Source organism: Schistosoma haematobium, chromosome ZW, assembly GCF_000699445.3.
Source record: "Schistosoma haematobium chromosome ZW, whole genome shotgun sequence".
NCBI classification, from domain to species: domain Eukaryota; kingdom Metazoa; phylum Platyhelminthes; class Trematoda; order Strigeidida; family Schistosomatidae; genus Schistosoma; species Schistosoma haematobium.
This window is the reverse complement of record NC_067195.1, coordinates 27,493,615-27,511,838: the sequence shown is the minus strand read 5'-3', so window position 1 is coordinate 27,511,838 and position 18,224 is coordinate 27,493,615. Positions and strand designations below refer to the sequence as shown.

At 36.0% G+C, this 18,224-nt stretch overlaps 1 protein-coding gene across 3 annotated transcripts; it reads right to left on the bottom strand.

The window, feature by feature from the left end:
- Window positions 1-4,203: 4,203 nt before the first annotated feature.
- Window positions 4,204-17,150, bottom strand: IMA3_1 (oligo-1,6-glucosidase ima3). 3 transcript variants are annotated; one of them, XM_051210884.1, is made up of 10 exons: window positions 16,924-17,150; window positions 16,574-16,890; window positions 16,308-16,541; window positions 15,995-16,274; window positions 15,715-15,960; window positions 14,455-14,637; window positions 14,148-14,297; window positions 13,051-13,326; window positions 12,452-12,538; window positions 4,204-5,378 (listed from the first exon to the last, which is right to left on the bottom strand). In XM_051210884.1, exons 1-8 carry the CDS (start codon window positions 16,966-16,968, stop codon window positions 13,189-13,191), a joined length of 1,593 nt encoding a protein of 530 aa, XP_051070906.1. In that variant the 5' UTR covers window positions 16,969-17,150; the 3' UTR covers window positions 4,204-5,378; window positions 12,452-12,538; window positions 13,051-13,188. The 3 variants fall into 3 exon arrangements, with proteins under 3 accessions (XP_051070906.1, XP_051070905.1, XP_051070907.1); XM_051210883.1 differs by having other exon boundaries at window positions 4,204-12,538; window positions 13,051-14,297; window positions 16,308-16,890; XM_051210885.1 differs by lacking the exons at window positions 4,204-5,378; window positions 12,452-12,538 and having other exon boundaries at window positions 15,995-16,541; window positions 16,924-17,021.
- Between the last annotated feature and the right edge of the window lie 1,074 nt (window positions 17,151-18,224).

The window sequence follows — 18,224 nt, the reverse complement described above, 5'->3', positions numbered from 1 at the left end:
TCTGTGAACAGCTGGTACATGTGAGCCAACCACATACCTCTAATTGTTGTTGATTTTAAAAAAACAGGTTGGTAGGGTAAGTCATACTGAAAGATACTTGAACGCATTGTTTGACATCTAAGTTGAGTGGATAGATAACTGCGATTTTCTGTTATGGTTATAATTAGATAACCATTAGATCTTAGAATGAAACAACTTTAGGCAGATAAAAAGTCAAACCGACGATGGATGCACATAGACTATATTGTAATTAAATTAACTCGAAGGACTTCCAGAAGAAAACTGTCTGCATGAACACCTAGATTCACTAAATGGTACTGAGGTAGTGAAATCCGCTGACTTTTTCACATTATAAAAGCCTCATCAGTTTTAGTGCGCTGGCTTGTGAATGGATTTCGCCCTCCCTCTCGAAATGCTCTCACACGGCCACGCATATACAGCCTCTGCCAGGGAAGTCCTACCTACCGCCTTCTGGTGACGAGGGTGTTGTTTACGAAATTGAGAGGACGAAAAGCGAATGTCCGTCGCTTTAACCAGATTCCAAACCAATGGTGCACATAAGCTCAAGTATCCTGCGGGAACAAATGGCGTATGAATCAATTTTTGGTCACCGGCTACCATGAGGCCGCATCTCCTCACGATGCTCCACTGCTTTGTGGGTTAGACCTGTAGGTCAAAGTGTCGGGGGGTGGCCCCCTAAGAAAACCACCTGCCTCGGTCTGGGCACCCAAGCAGTATCACAGCCCTCACAGAAATATGATGAGCTGCGGATAATTATGGAAACTATTTTTCTTGTTTCGATTAACAATCAAAAGAATCACATTATTATTTACTACGTCATTTATTCACTTTCTTTTATTCCCACCCTATGTCCTTATTTTTCGACTTATACAGCAGCTCGCCTATGGTGGAGATTCGGCTCTATCTAAACGTTCTCGAATCACTGGCTGGTTGAAAATTATATGCTACCACCAAATACGAATACTGAAGCAGTCTCTCTGTTGCCACGTGCACCATTCAAACTGGCTGCCTTCAACGTTCGCACATTTATGCAAGTCAGACAACAGATAGGGCTGGCTATGTCTTTGGAAAATCTTAATATCGAAGTTTTTTTCTATCCGAGACCGGTATTCAAGACTCTAGTGAAGCGCTACAAATTCGCTCTCCATCTGTCGCTTCAAAAAGCTCGTTTTATGTGCGTCTATCCGGGTACCCTGTGGCACCTTAGTCTGGTTTTGCTGGTGTTGATGTCGCACTTTTCAGTGGCCAACAAATTCATCGTCCTAAACAGATGGATGTCAGTAAATTGATTGCAGCTTCTGTTGTAACTAAATATCAAACCGAGCTAGCCTCTAGGCTAGCTACCACTCCACCGAAAAGTATAGATGAGCATTGGTTGCAATTGCATGACGCCATGAAAGCCGCTTGCGGCTTCGAGAAACGTCCCGCTTATAAGCACTGGGTTTCTTCAGGTTCCTTACAACTCATCGAAGCCCGTCGGTCTACTCCGGGTGACCGTGAGTTTGACCATAAACGAAGGATGTTACGTAAGGAAATTGGGCAAAGCTTGCGTAAGGACCAAGAAGCCTGGTGATCGAAGCGTGCTAATGAGCTGGAAGCAGCAGCTGCATCTGGTAACTACCGGAAGCTCTTCCAACTCATCCGAGCCACTGGCAACAAGAAGTCTGGTGTGAGTGAAACAATCTGCGAGGATGATGGGATGCCAATCACTAACATCCATCGATGTCTTGGACGATGGGCAGAATTTTTCGAAGGGCAGTTCAACTGGCCTGCTGATCCGGTAACATCGGTCAGACTGTCCTGCCCTCCATGGTCGGTGACGACTGATCCACCAAATGAGGCGGAAGTTCGCAAGGAACTCGAACCCTTGAAGCGATACAAATCACCGGGCCCAGATGACTTACCTCCGGCTCTTTTTAAAGATGGTAGTGACTTTCTGACTAAGGAATTGACGACGTTGTTTACAAAGGTTTGGGAACTAGAGTGTAAATGATTTCTTTTGTCCCTGATGATACCAGGTAACTTGGATCAACAGACTTCCTCAAGTTCTTGGAATAAAGTATGACTTCATATCATGAATTCTTGACAACAATTTGCAGCACAATACTGTGCTGTTTGAAATCAATCGCTTTCAAATGTTTGCCACCTAAAACTGATTTACATCATATGAACTTTCACTCCACTAGTAATGTTCATATTCAGAAATGTATATAAAGAATTGATTCTTGTCAACTTTCTCGACTAAATATTGATTTACAATTTACAATAATTACTTTAGTAATTATTAATTGAATATGTGGAATACTGGGGTGGTGAGGAAATCTTCCTTCTGATGGTTAATGAATAAAATCATACCCCAAAAAAGTCATGTTGTGAACTGCACCAACACAGTTTGACATTATTTCCTCATAAATAAAAAGGAAACTATTGACACACAAGTGTTCCAACTACAACTGAAATAATAATAGCTTTATATAATGCAATAAATATTGTTACAGTGAAGGATTATCATCGATTGAGGACTGTGAGAACAAATTTCGCTTTACCATGTTTTCAAATTGTAACTATTGAGAAATGTATTCTAATAGTTTCTAATAAGTTTCTTATCAACACAGCCGTTCCCATCTATCATATATAAGATGCGTGGATTCTAATGTATCCGTCTCTTGTTCTTTCGAAACTAATATTGACAGTTTGCCCCTTTGGGTTTCCGAAAATTAAGAATGCCAATAATTAAAGTAGCGGATGAGTACTTACAGTTAGTGCTTATAATTACTCAGCTCAAGGAAGTCTAAAACAATGAAGTGCAATATGAGCTATCGAAACATAGGTAACCAAAAAATGTCCTTCTATTCATTTCAAGCCTTTATTTAGTAAGCTACTGTATACCTTGTGCAGCGATCCAACTATCACCATGCAAACTTATACATTATGAAATTCCAATCGACTTAATTTCTCAAATGAAAAGACTACAAATTAAACGTAAGGACAACCAAATTTGCGGATGAAACGGCAATGAAAATCTTACATGTTTCTGGAGTGTTTTTAAAAATAATTATTTTGTCAGTTGCAGTGTTGTTAGGTAATATTTAAAAAATGGATGAGCATATGGGGCTAAAATCCCTCGGATATAAATAATGCTTTCCTGGAAGATGAATGTTAATTTTCTCATGTTACAGTGGCAGTTTGGGATTAACCAGACTCATTTTGAAAACAAACGTCACATTGCAGACTCTTATTATGATTAATTTCTACAAATTTTCGATTATTCTGAATTAAAAGTCTAGCACGCAGTCGCACAATGAATAATTTCTTTACTCTAAGACAAAGCTTCTTAGGAATACTACTATTACGAAGCGTACATAACCACCATTCAGTACTTTCAAAGTACATTGGTAGGTCAAGTCGGTGTCACAAGATATATATTATTTTCATAGAAATCATAGAAGTAATTTTGAAGAAAATTGTTTGGTTAACAAATACTAAGAAGAATAGTGAAAGTCGAAGTGCTGAATATTCTTGTTATATGCTTTACTAGAAAAGTAATGGAAAAATTTACAGCTCGACTTTACCAGTTTAAATTGAGAATTATATAAAGGTATTTTGACTTCAATACAGAGGCGATCATATTTGAACTATAAAACTAATAAACTGAAATCAAATACTGTGACCTCATTACGCCCGCCACGTGCACTCTAAGTTACGTCGTTTCTGATCAATTTCCAAGCAGTTCTAATAATAAATTTTGCTAACACGTAGCAAGTAAGCGTTGCTTATCAAGTTGATTGTAAATTAAACTAATAGGTCGAACGTTGTGCAGGTACACCAATTTGATGAGTCCTAAATAGGATGAAACGCACATCTTAGATTTCACTGTTAACTGAAATCTAATTTTATAAATAAAAATAATATATTTGTAATATCCCAATGAGTAGAAAATTGGATTTTTCTGACGTTTCGTGGCTTAGTGTAAGTCACTTCTTCAGAGAATAAATAACCAAATTAAATTAATCCAAGTTTAAATAGTACAACGGACTATTTAAACTTGGATTGATTTAATTTGGTTATTTATTCTCTGAAGAAGTGACTTACACTAAGCCACGAAACGTCAGAAAAATCCAATTTTCTACTCATTGGGATATTACAAATATATTATTTTTATTTATAACAATCAACCCAATGCTCAATTTATTCGAAATTATCAAATCAAACCTTGGTAATGACACCTACAAAATCTAATTTTATATTTAAAATCCTTATGACTTGACAATATTGATGCAATCCACCTAGGATCCACGCGTAACAAAAGATGCTGATCAATTTTAGCCCTTAACGGAGAAAACAAGAAGATTCAAACCCTTACAAATGAAATACTATACAAGCAACTTTGAAGAAAACATGGAATATATTTAGTGATCCTGTTTGAATACCAAGGTTTATGATTCAAAAAATTTATACAGAAGCCAGCTTGGTTTACTTAATTTAATGTAGTTAGTTGTCTAAAATCTTATTTATTTGTTGTCGTGTTTTGTTCTCATAGTGATAGCTTTAGCAACCAAGTAAGCGAAAAATTCAAGTGACTGAGTTGGCAAAATAGCTATTGTTTTAAACAACAGTCTAATTAGTCGAAATGGAAACCAAACAATAATTGCAATTAAATGTCCATTGTTTCAACAAAATATTCAAATATCACGAAATTGTAAGTGATTCACATGACTTAACTATAAATTATCTATCACGAAACCATTTCTAAAACAAATAATTCATTTTTTTAAAGCAGGTTAGACAATAGATAATTGTACTTTTACTCAATTTGAAAATTTCAAATAGCTAAAGGGGTGAGAAAATAGTAAAACGGTTAGTGAATATAAAAAGGTAAAAGATAAGATACTGAGTAAAAACAACTTTACAAAATTGTTTCTTAAAGCCAGTAGTTGGAAAGTAATAACCAAAGTCGTGTTGCTTCGGTTTCAGCAATAACGAGCACCTAACTCGTGAAGTCACTGGTTTAAACCACTTTATATTACAATAAGTAATATTTCATCGACGTAAATGATTATCGAAGATTTAATTTTAAAATTTCCTCCCATAGAAAGTGCATTTCAATATGTTTTCGACGATTTTGTGTAGTGCACTGATAGCATTTCATTGTAGACTGTTGTGATAGGTTAACCAATGAAATGACTCCTATCTACTCCATGAATTTGATAATAAAAAAATTCAGTTTCCAGAGTGAAAACTTTATTAATTTATAGAGTACATGTGCACATCAAATAACAGTAATAGGCAGTTGTTCTTCAAAATTGTAATTGCTCTGAATTAATTTTACTTTTTGCTTGAAAGCGTAACAACTTAATCTGATGATAAAAATAGGGAATTTAATTTATTACTTCGAATTAAATAAACAAACTAAATTAACGTCAATAAATAAAAAACTATGCTTTGTAAAATGAATGAACACACATGTTAGTGAGATAGATCGCACAATATTTGGAACCCTGTAGTAATATCCCAATTATAAAGTTACTCAAATTCAGGAACTGGGTTTGCTTCCCAATGAACATCAGGTACTTTTGAATCATTTCGACCAATAGAATGAACAAATGTGACGTGAAGTACTAAGATTTTAGTCGTTCACTCTTGTTTGCAGTATCACTCGACGTTCACTGCGAGTCTTTGTCTGTACGACTAAGGGGCTGAATTCTAATTTTCGAAAATCTGGATGACTACAGACTGAAAATCAGCATAAGTGATTAGCGTATATCCACAAGACATTCGAAACCAATTCACTAACATTCTCTATTTGTAAAGCCAACATGAGCAGATAAGTTATGTCTTACTAATTATTAACTTAATGCAGCAGGGTTGAATATTCAACAGTATTGAATTAACACGAAACTATTGGTCGAAAGACTGACATGCCTCACCATATGTTTTATCAAGCGGTTTACAATGTCGGCTGAGGTTGGAATATGGTCCAATTTTGTTTAAACACGTTTCCAGAGTGATTGACGACTTTCGTAGCATAGTCGTGAGCAGCGAAACACGTCATATCTCTGAAACTATGTGTGGAAAGTTACATTCCCATCACAAATCTATTCAAGAACTCGCACCATTCGTATCAGTCAACTACAACGTAGGACCAGGCACATATATGCATCGATCCAAGTTGCCAAACCTCATAAGCACAACAAGATGAACACCAAATTCATAGAACCAGTTACTACAACAGTAGTAATATATAAAAGAAAGATCACATATAAGGATATAATACATGGAGAAAGGACTAGTTCGTAGACAGAAATGTATAAAGTAATTTTAATCTCATGGTTTAAGGAAAGACAAAGTGTGTATACACCTACTTCATTGTGATCGATCCTGAGCCATGTCACCCAGAGTCTCCAACCATTGGTTACGATAGTCTCACGGATCTCAACCAATTAGTCTGCATCTAACAACATGGTTCAGAACAAAGTTAGTGACTTCAAGCATTGATGCCACATTTTGGTTTCATTGCCAGTAACTCTCCTCCAATACTAGTCAGCACTGCGTGTCGTGGTAATCGGTGTTCAGGCATACGTGAGACGTGGCCCAACCATTTCAGTCGATGGAAATTGACAACCTTATCAACTGGTTTACTACCATTTCCTGATACCTTGCATCCAACTTCACTATTACTTACCCAGTGATCCTAAAACAGGCTGCCAATATTTTAAGACATTTGTGATCAAATACTAGTAACTTACGACTATCTTCTACCCTTAATGGTCACGTTTCGCAGTCGTAAGGCAAAACAGGACGAACCGCCACGCATCATGGAGTTCATGAACAGTTGCCCTGATAGTACAGCCACTTTAGTTGTAACCTTTTTCTCTAACGCTTCGTTCACACGTGATACGGTAACAGTGATAACTTTAAGCTACACTTTAATAGCATGATACTAAAGCCGAGTTATCCCTGAGTCTCACCTATTCCAATATAAATCCTGTAAGGAATATTTATTTAGAAGAGATCAAATGTAAATTTGCAATCGAGTCAATTCACTTACACGGTGATTACATCCAGTGATTATTAGTTAAAGATTTTGTAAAACTGAATGTCTCTTGAACAAAATAACGATGAATTAATTTATACAATGTGTACAGTGAAAATTAAATGAACAGAAACCACAACAAATCGATTAACGTCAATCAAATACAAATGAACGGATATCACTAAATCAAAATGTCACCTTCAAGATTGCTTTTTTCGAATATATAGTATTTGGGGATTCAGTTTCCACACCAGTATCGCATAAGTTAATATCATAAAAAATAGATGTAACTATGAACCAACAGGTGACGTATTTTTAAAGAATTAAACACCAAACACTATAACGACCATATAGGATTCAAGATTGGTGTCAATTTACTTGATGAACACAATAGCACGTTAATAAATAGTCCTAATGGAAATGTTCCACTAGCAACCTACCAATATTATGGAAATCCAACTTACATCTAATGAACTTAATTAAAAAAGTGGATGTTGAGATAACAAACATTTTAATAAGAACAAGAACTTAGACTATTAGTTCTTAGAAGTCCAGTAAATAGATGCAAATAGAATCTAGTCTCATCATTTAACTGGCCTGACTAACAATGGACTTTACAATGCAAAACACAACAGTTCACCTTCCCTATGAGAATTCAAGACATGAAAAAACAGTTTAGGAATACTCTCATTAGGTCCAATGTTAGAAACTGTATATAGTAATCTGTTTACTTGATTCCCTGTCGTTACGTCAGTTTTCTGAGAAGTGTTACCCAGTATTCATAAAATCCTCAGTGAAATCTAGAAAACATTCCGACTGATGCTATGAAGTATAGACCAGTTTGTACTAGAAATCTGTTATTTAATCCAGGTTATTCACTGAGTGAATGTCACTAATCATCATGTAGGTAATCATTTCATAAATAGTCACCAAATGGTGAAACTTATTTGGTGAGGGTACTAGTAGTGCAGATTTTTATGCGTCCATTTGTAGACGAAGCTGTGAAAGTTAATAGTATTTATCACAAACCTATTTAACACAAACAACTAACTTCATAAATTGTGACCTGAAGTCAGTATTTACGGCATAACTTCAAACTTTAATCGACGCTCTTGTTATCCTTCTTGCCATATGGTAAATCACATTAGGAAAAGGCTCTGAAAAATTCTTAACATTCCCTTCGAAGATTAGTGTCATTAGGCTGCATATGACTTGATGGTTGTATTGATACTACCAGTACTGTTATCAGATATTTGAACTTCCATGTTTATATCACCGACGAACTCAATTACCTTTCACGTTTGTAAGTCTTAAAATACCGAATATGTGGTTAGAATTGTACGGATTACTAATTACATCCAATAGTAACCCAAATATGCTGACACAGAGAAGAGTCCGACCACATTTCATAGGTCAAAAATCATGATTATTCATGACATGACTGATAGGCTTCGTTATTTTCATTACCTAAAAAGACGTTTTCCGACACTTGAGATCAGTTCTGTGGGCTTAGGGAGACATATAATATTCACTGACAATCGCTAAATTCACCAGTGAACAGAAACATATAGCTAGTGTAATACTAACAGCGATGCCGTTGTTGTGTCAACATAGCGGCTAGGTAAATTGCTTTAGTTCGTAAGGAATGAGTATTTGGGTCGCGGTATGATTCACACCATACTTTTGAAATTTAATGACTTTGCTATCTTCAAATCAAATATTTATGGCTAGGATCTATACGAACACGAAAGTTCAGATTACTTGGACACCAATCACCTTTTTTATTAGGTACAACGCATCTCGAGAAACCAACCTTCCTTCTGCAAAATTATCGATAGATATATACGGGCTTTTATTTTGCATACTCACTTGACATAATAGACTGTCGATGATGGGCGACACGGATTACGTAATTATAGGTCTTTCCTCATAATATCATGCATTCTCTTATCAAAAAACCAAAATACTCGTCATAAGGACGAGTATGAAAGGAATCCTAGTAAATTAATACTAACATAGAGAAATTGGAGGGTTCGCAGTTCTAAAAGTAGACAATTCAGATAACAGAAACTAGTTAATACCGGCAAAGAAAGGGGTTTTGTGATTAATCTTTATATCCTTAGAGATTGGATCACTGACGAAATAATTCTCAGTAAACTAAAACCCCACTTGAGTGATTCAACGCAAAGATATCTTGACTATGTTCACAATAATACAGATAACAATTCAACAGTGTGTGTTTTGAACCCGAATCTATACAAATAGTCCTCTAACTGTTTCCAACTCACAATTGATTGATCACTGGGTGGTGATCAATGTCATGCTTGTCTAGTCCTTATTAGTGCAGATCGAATGCTATCGATCATGTTGCAATGTGGCCACCAGTCTAGGTGACTCGACACTGTTTCCAACTAAACAATCTTAAGGGTTTACCATATTACTTCCAAGTAAACGGAATATGCTCATTGAAACAAAAGATAGGTTCGGCTATTAGTTCTCGTTTTGGTGAGATCATTGACAAAGTTGTGCAATCACAAGTATACACTTATTTTTCAATTTTTTATAATCAATATTCTGTTGATGATAACATCAATAGATATGTTAAACATGAAAACAGGTCGAATAGATCAAAAACTAAATTTATTAGCCCAGATATATGTTATTAGCAGATGCCTTCTGTTAAGTGTATTTAAGAACATCACCAACCTCGACTGAAAAGATGGAGACGGTTTGATAAAAGCTCAACAGGCGAACACCTAAAGGACATATGTCATATGAATTAAAGACAGCGACCGAAGTCACTAATAAGCCAAGCAGAGAACTGTCGAAGACAGTAAACCATCATCTTCTTAGCATTACCGGAAGATATGCAATACTGCTGGAAGAAGCTGAACTATGTACAATAAAGGGACCTATCTAGCATATTGTCTCATAGTCTTAATGTCTTACTTTATTTAAAATCCATCACACTCCCTTCTACGTGTCTCATGACTTTTTATCGCCAACCGACTGATCTGTTTTCATACTCCTTTTGATCATGGTTCATATCCACTACATTCCACCTAATCACGTGACACAACCTTTCACATTTGTTGATCGTTATCTATCTTCTTGATGAGTACTCAAGGTTGCAGCAACTACATCAATAGTTTCCCTATAATATTTATTTCTATTTTACCTGTTAACACTTATGGCAGTTCCATAAATATTGTAAATATTATCGTTACCAGACAATGTTCACCGATTTGAAAAATAAGTATATATTTGCGATTGTACAGCTTTGTAAAGAATTTGCCTAAAGAGGAAGTTTCCGCTGAACCAATATCTTATTTTACTGTAATGTACAACAATATTTATATAGACTTCTTGGTCATACGTGAATAACGAAAAACATTTCGATTGATTGCACATCCAACTACACACTTCTTAAACATATTTACAGTATAACAATTACAGGTGGTTGCAACCTGGCACAGATAATGCAGAACATCACCAAGATAATCTCCCAGAGTAACTAACTTATGTACCACAATTGTATGATTTTTATCGATCCTCCATACCTGTTAAAAGGAATACCCTGTAATTAAGAACTGATGTTCTGAACATTATATGGTAAAATTTAATATTATCAGTCCTAACAGCTTTTCAAACCAATCCATGTTAAAAATACTTGAATACATAGAGATTTTTGAGACAATAATTAGTTTAAAATGATGCTTTAATAAAATCAGATGTAGCTGCTACCTTTCCTCGAAATTAACATTCTGTTAATATCAATAAACCAAACAAAATAAATCTGAAAAACTCAATGCCGTATCATGGTATTTAGCCTGGAATACAGTCGTATATATCAACGAGAAAACTCAGACCCCGACATATATTAACCAGCACTCTTCAAAATTTGCAATTAAGCACACAGGTCTCCATAAAACTTCGACTAAAAGCTTTTCCTCAGGAACAAACACGGGTGAAATATAAGCAAAGAAACTGTTCTCTTTCAAAGTTCTAGATGCTAATAGATTATACTTATTAGTGAAAACATCTGGAACTGTCTACTGATTCCGTAATTATAATATGGGTTTGTGAACATGATTTACAAATAGCTTATTATACTCTCGACCACCGTTTCGTGTACATCTGAAATATTTACATACACAGTTCGTAGTCTGCATCACCGCTTATCTCTAAAAAAATTTCAAGGCATAGCATAAATATCTAAAGTTCATAGACAAGTAAAACTTATTCTAACAACACGGTAATACTGGCAATACAATACTAACTTTCTTTCTATTTCTTCGAATCGACCTTCAGATTTCCCATCAGATTTGTAACAAGCTTGTAAGCTATTTCTTTTATTTAAAGGCTGATTCATAGATAAAGTGGTCGTTAGCGGTTTGATCTGTGATTTGTAAAAATAATCCTGGTGCATACGAAATCTTAATACAATTTTTTCACACTAATCTTTAAGAGCTACTTATAGGACATTTATACTAAACATCGCGCCAATAAGGCGAATCGCCTGGATGACCAATCAGAGATTAAGGAACAGACAAGTCTAATTAACAACAATGTTAGTTATAACGAAGTTTAAGAGGTGAAATAACAAAATTCCTAATTTTACAGTGGTCTAGTTTCGACTTGTTTAAATGTGAAGTGGAAAAGTCAGCGTCTTTCGCACTGTTTATTCTCACTTTGGAGGTCTAAATAAGGCAAGACCATTACGATCAGAGCTACTAAATTCCCTCCTAAACACAACTGGACATTACGAATATCAACATTCTTGATATGGACGGAATCCAAACAGAGTGTACACTCCACTTTGACTCCAACATTCGAGCCAAAATCACAACCAGTAAATAATGAATGTGAATTCGCAACAATTTGAACTAACGGAATTCCGTTTAACGGCTTAGTTATGCGAGTGAAGTGTTACTTCGGAATGTTTCTAAAACTAACTTCGCTAAAATACTGCGATTTTGAACAAACATGTGTACTAGAACTCAGGAGTCTTTGGTACTAAGTCGATTTTCGTGCTTCTCAACAATCGTATGACACAATTTTGATAAGCATAATAATAACCTTCCTAATTTTCTACATTTGGATTGACAATCGTGTGATTTACGAGGTGACTAGAAAATCCAGCCTACTAGTACGGACAGTGATCTTTAAACAAAGACCAATCCGAATTTCAGGAAAATCGCACACGAATAATCCTTTATTGTGTTATTTTTTATACGTTCAACTCTAAATGTCACTCAAAGCGCTTCACAAACAACAAGATTCTAAGTCAATCGACGTTAATGGTGCTACCTTCAATACATCAAACCAGCTTTCAGGAGTGAAAGGATTGTTTTGAAATACCCACACATCTTTCATTTTTCAAAGCAAACAACTTACAGAAATCCGGCACTTTCACATTAGATTTCAGCCACCTGATTGCTGAGTAGAAGTCCCAATTTATCGAGAAAAACATGGAGAAGGAACCTGTATTCACAATAAAAGATGTAAGCCAATATAATGAAAGGATGGCAATAATTTGAAACGAGCTAGATTGTAAACTGACAGTGACCTATGCTTAAGATAAACATACACTAGTCTTACGTAACAAGAGCTCAGGTGAAACCAACCCTTAGCTTGTATTTGATTTTCTAGCAAAATGTTATTTACAAGGTTTAACATGACGGTTAATCAATACTACTGGAAACAATTATGGCAGGAACGATAAAAAAGAGCAGTACCATTTGTGTGCAGCGTGACTTTATGGCTATTAGGCACCAAAAAGTCGGGAATTTTAAAGACATAGGTACATGTAGAACTAACACACTATATATTGAACTCTAATTGATATCACCTAAGAGATGAAGATAATCTTTTTAGTGAATAATTACAGGCCTTCGGGTTTACAGCTAGTTTCCAGGCGCCTGAGGTAACAAATAATAATGTTGAATCTAATATTACTTAATAACACGGGTTGAATAATAATCCCCGATACGTACATGACTATTGTTGATTACCACGATGTGGGGAAGTTAAGGTTATAAAAGTGGCCAAAAATACCATCGTTCATATACCAATAATCTATTTAGAAACTCGGATAATTTTGACGCGAAGTTAGCGTCGAAGTAACTTCTAACTTAGAAATGAAAGTCACCATCTTGTCCTGAAGCTCCATCGGGAGCAATAAACTGGAACTCTTGTTCTGAACTTGGAGGAAAAGTCTCACTATTCTCTGTGCCATCAGCAGCCACGACTTTGCTTTCGTTTTCATCATCCTGAAAAGAAGAGTAAAGCTGTCAAAATATATTATCGATAATAATTCGCAGTTTTTAAACTGCGCCGAGTGAACAAGCAATCCCGCTATGAAAATAAAATGAGCGTTGAAGATGAAACAACTGTTCCAAATGCAGACAGTTTTGATATACTAAGTTGATAGTGTTTCACGGAATTATAGTAAGCGATGGTCTGAAACAATAGCAAGCACACTCCCATGATGCTATAAACGAAGTAGATGGCAAACAAACACTTTTATATAATCACTTTTATCCAACACACATCTTAATATTTCTTGTTACTTATATTTTAAGAATGATCGTATGTTGAGATTAGTGAACCTTGAAGCAACATGAAGGTAGTGATTACACTTCGAAGAATCACTTTAATGATCAAATATCACTGATAAAAAATTCCGACCACTCTTTGAGATCAGTTACACGCACACAGCGTTTGGTTCCCATGTATAACTGACTAAAGGTTCACAGCTTACTGTTCCTTCTGCCACAACCGCAGTTCCTCTAGGCATTCAGACAATTAGAATTTACAGATTATTGGATTTCACTGTATACTTGAATGCTACAATCCACTCAGAAAGTTACGCTATTTATATTGATATGAATATTAAAAAACATGCACTTGGCTTTACCAAAAGAGGCTTGTAGAAACCTGAAACTCAAATATACTATAAAGTCGACTGCAGAAAAATCGGTCTTAACTACAAACAGAAAAGGACTGCTAGTTTGCGATACCTGATGACTGAATAAATGGACACGAACGTTTCAAAAACATTAAATGTGTAACAAGGAAAGCACCAACCTACCGCATCATTGAAGTACTTTTCAATTAAATCGTAAGCAACTTGATAGACTTGAACGTTAGTGTGGTCTTGCAATTCTTCCAACTTATCCAAGCCCCCACATGTCTCTAACTCGATACAAGCTGGTTCTAATTGCCCATACTGGTCAGAAATCTTGGACAGAAAATGAATATTTCATGTGAAAATTTAAATTCCAGGTTTAATAAAAAACATGAAGCGCTGACAAAAACTTTGGAGATACCCCCAGAAAGATAAAAGAAATAACAGTTGGAATCGAATTACACAGTCATCAAAAATATTCGAAACATACCTCTAGGAGTTTTTTTATTCCCTCTAAAACCATAAGTACAACCTTCGACTCTGAGACTGTAAGTATATTGCAAAGTGCTCTCAACACATTTTGGTTCAACAAATATGCACATTGTGCCGGGGTTCCACCGCTAATAAAATTACTGATAACCCAGCACGCTTCTTTTTGAGTTCTGAATTCACCCTGTAAAACAAACACGAACACGTAAGAATGAAGGTGTAAGTATGTAAAGCTTACAGTAGTGGTATGAACCGGAATGTCAAGTCAATTATAAGCTTTGTAAACCTTTGGACACATGAGCATCGGTCCATGTTGCTACGTCGCATCAACAGACGGAGCTGTTAAGTAAATGTCAAAGTAATAATAATATCAAAACGGGAGCAAAAATTATGAGTCCGAGAACGAGTTTGATGAGGAATTCGCGGAGCGATTTTGAAACTGAGGAAAACGGTTAATATCTGACTGTGATGCATTCTGAAAGTAATAACATTCACCAGGCATTTGGGTATGAAATGCATTGTCAGGTTTGACCATATAACGCAGTTGCCCGAACCGAAATATCCAGAACCGGACGAAAACCTACGGTTCATGGGCGCAAGTTGAGCGTCCTAACCGCCGAGTCATTTGCAAACACTGTATGTGATAATGATACAGTCCGAGCAGATGGCTTAGATACAGTTGATAATTTTAATAAACACTCCGCTTTTTAGGCGTTAATGACTACAATCGGGACGTTTTTTATTTAAAGCAGAAACTCACACAAACATCCTGGCGTTGTAGCCAAGAACGATCATAAAATTAGTTTTGTCAAACTATACTTACTCATTAAATCCTAGTATTGACCCATAAACCTGAATGATTACGTAGTAACCAAGTAGAGTGCTTAACAATCATGTTTAAGCTATTTCTCAATTGGATGTATTCAAATATTTAGTACACAAAAAACAGACTTCGGAAGTTTGTGCATAGATGTCTAAATTATTTAATCGACACTAATTCATGAGCTAATCGACTCATTACTACAGCCATCAAATGACTGCTTCTTTGATCTGAAGAAGTTATATTAAAACTTCACATGTACACAGAATAACAATATGATAAAAACTACTGACCAAACGAAAGTATGACCAGGATTTCGGGTGTTAAAACTAATTTAAGCCACTATAGACGCTCATGGCCAAAATTGAGGAGCTTTAAGACGATAGATTAGGTAGGTTTTAAAATGAATTTCGAAATAAAATATCGACGGTTTTGTATTACCTTGTAAAAGATCTCCAAAATGCATGGCATGATGTTGTGACTTATAACCATGTCAATTTGATCTACACTTCCGGCGGTAATGTTACTCACTACCCAACAGGCTTCTTTGACGACAGTAGACTTTTCATTGTTTAGCAATGCAGGGATGTAAGTTAGTAAACCAGCATCCAGAATAGCTTGTGTTTGTTCATCAGTACCGATAACAAGATTACCAATGGCTCTGAGAGAGGGAGAAATGAGATTCGCCTAATCCGTTATAAAATGTTGAAATTGAACATACCGATGATGATGCCAACAGTCGCAGAAGTAACGGGACACATCCACTTTCTATTATATCATCGATAAATTCATTTACGGCATCACTTGCGTATGAAAGAGCCCATGCAGTATCCACAACCACATTCTTATTACCCTCATACTGAAGAAGTCGATTGAGATAAGGCAGAAGCTTTTTAATGACGGCACGTGGCGGAGGAGGATCTCGGTTTCGACAGAGATTAGACAACATCCAGGCAATATTTGATACCACGGTGGGCTGCTTCCAAACTCGATCTAGAAGTCTTCGGGAAATATTTAGTTACGGTTTCACGTACTTTAACACTGGTTCAACAACTCCGCTCTCGATAACTATATCTCGGAATTTGGATCCATCTCCGGCAATATTACTTAGAGCCCATACACTTTGCTCAGCTATATTGATAGCAGAATGACTTAACAGCCGTACTAGTTTTGGGACAGTACCAGAGGAGACTACGGCTGCTGTATGAGAGCTATCACCGGAGGCAATGTTTGTGAGTGCCCATGCAGCCTCGAAAACAAGATCATCGCTGCTATTTGAAGGGACATTAATTTAACTTACTGAGTGGAACTGAGGGATGAACCAAGGATGTCGACAGCACCCCTTTTATAAAACTCGTCTATTGGAGGGTTCTTTGCGCGTGATAGGGTTTTTCTACAGAGCTGAACTGCTTTGAATCGAGCGACTCGATCACTTGATTGCATATCACGGATAACTGCATCGTAGTTAACGTGTTCAGGAGTATCAATTTGCTTTTCTTTTAAGGGTGAGGTTTCATCTAGTTCAGTCAACAGTATGTTTCTTCGCTTCTGAAGCTGTTCATCCTTCTTAGCTTTGCGAAGTTCAACAGACTGATCAGTACGACGCCTCCGAAGTTCCTAAATTCGACATTTGAATATCTAAAACCTTACCTCAGAGTCCTTGTCTTTGTTTTTATATAGCCTAGATCGTTCCATCACGTCAGTCAAACTACCAGACTTGACAGCCAACAAGAAATAGGAGTCCGAATAAACAATTGCAGCATACAAGTTATCAAGTTCAAAAAGCCATTAAATACTCAATGTCTCTATTCCTTACGAAATGTTCGCATTCATTCTCATCTTACACAAGATTCTGACCAAATATGTATATATTTGGCTGATCTGTGACTAGTAGAATTTACTCCATCAGTTAACAATCTTAGATTGCATATTGCATTTATTGTAACTATAACCATGTTTCAGATGCTTACCAGTGTCTGATAATCAGAAAAATATACTTTTCAATTACCAGCCTAGTTCAGGTTGAACAGAATGTATCGGGAGGTTATTTCATTATAACTCGAAAATCTGGAATATTTCAACTTAAAATGAGGGAGTGCAACAAATTATTTGACTCATAACTGCTAAGGCAAACTCTTACCATTACGATTTTGACTGAAATTAATCATTTGGTTTCCGATGTATCACGTCGTCTCAAATACACATTCCCTACGCAAATGAAGGCTCTAGTTGTCTGATGAACATTTAGTTGGTTGACCACCCAATCCATCTTTTGAGGCGTTAGACTTACAACCTGATTTTGGTTATGTGTACTATAGCAACTGATTATTCATCATTTCAGTCAAAAACTTGTGGAATTTCGAGATAAACTCTCAGTTTAATTTTCAGGAATTGACCTCTGAATAAATGTTTTATTCTTTGGATTTCTTAGAGAAGCTGTAAACCATTTGTCCACGTTATTGTTAGTTTCTGTAATTTCCTGCTTGTCTGTGTCAAGAAATGAGTGTATCAGTATGTGAGCCTCACTAGACTTGTTATTTACCACAATTCTTGTTAACTCAATGTTACAAAATAGACGTTAGAAGGAAAAATTTGTTGTAGAAACTATACCATAAGCCATTATGAAGTCTTCGACGGTCTCTTTTATGATAGGTAATCAACAATAGTAGCAGAGAGCGCATTTATATGTCAAGCATAACGTTATTTAGCACTGATCATAGTGTGATTAAATAAAGTCTTTCCGATTTATCAAAACGTATGTACTGGTGTTCCCATCAGTTCCTATAGCATAGCCACAGAGGTGACCAGTCAACCCCAATTTTTCACAAACGGTTGTGTAAAAATCACAAACTAAGACATAATAATGCATCCTACGGCGAGATTGCTAAGATCAACATCTTGGCTTGATTATCTGACGTCAGTACTTCACTAAACAACAGATATTTCATTTC

Excerpts from the sequence above, each read along its gene's own strand:
- IMA3_1 (XM_051210884.1), bottom strand. The coding sequence starts at position 16,968 with ATGGAACGATCTAGGCTATATAAAAACAAAGACAAGGACTCTGAG. Across the intron at positions 16,275-16,307 it reads GTTGTTGAACCAGTGTTAAA|ACTTCTAGATCGAGTTTGGA; the intron begins GTACGTGAAACC and ends TATTTCCCGAAG. Across the intron at positions 15,961-15,994 it reads GACTGTTGGCATCATCATCG|GCGAATCTCATTTCTCCCTC; the intron begins GTATGTTCAATT and ends ATAACGGATTAG.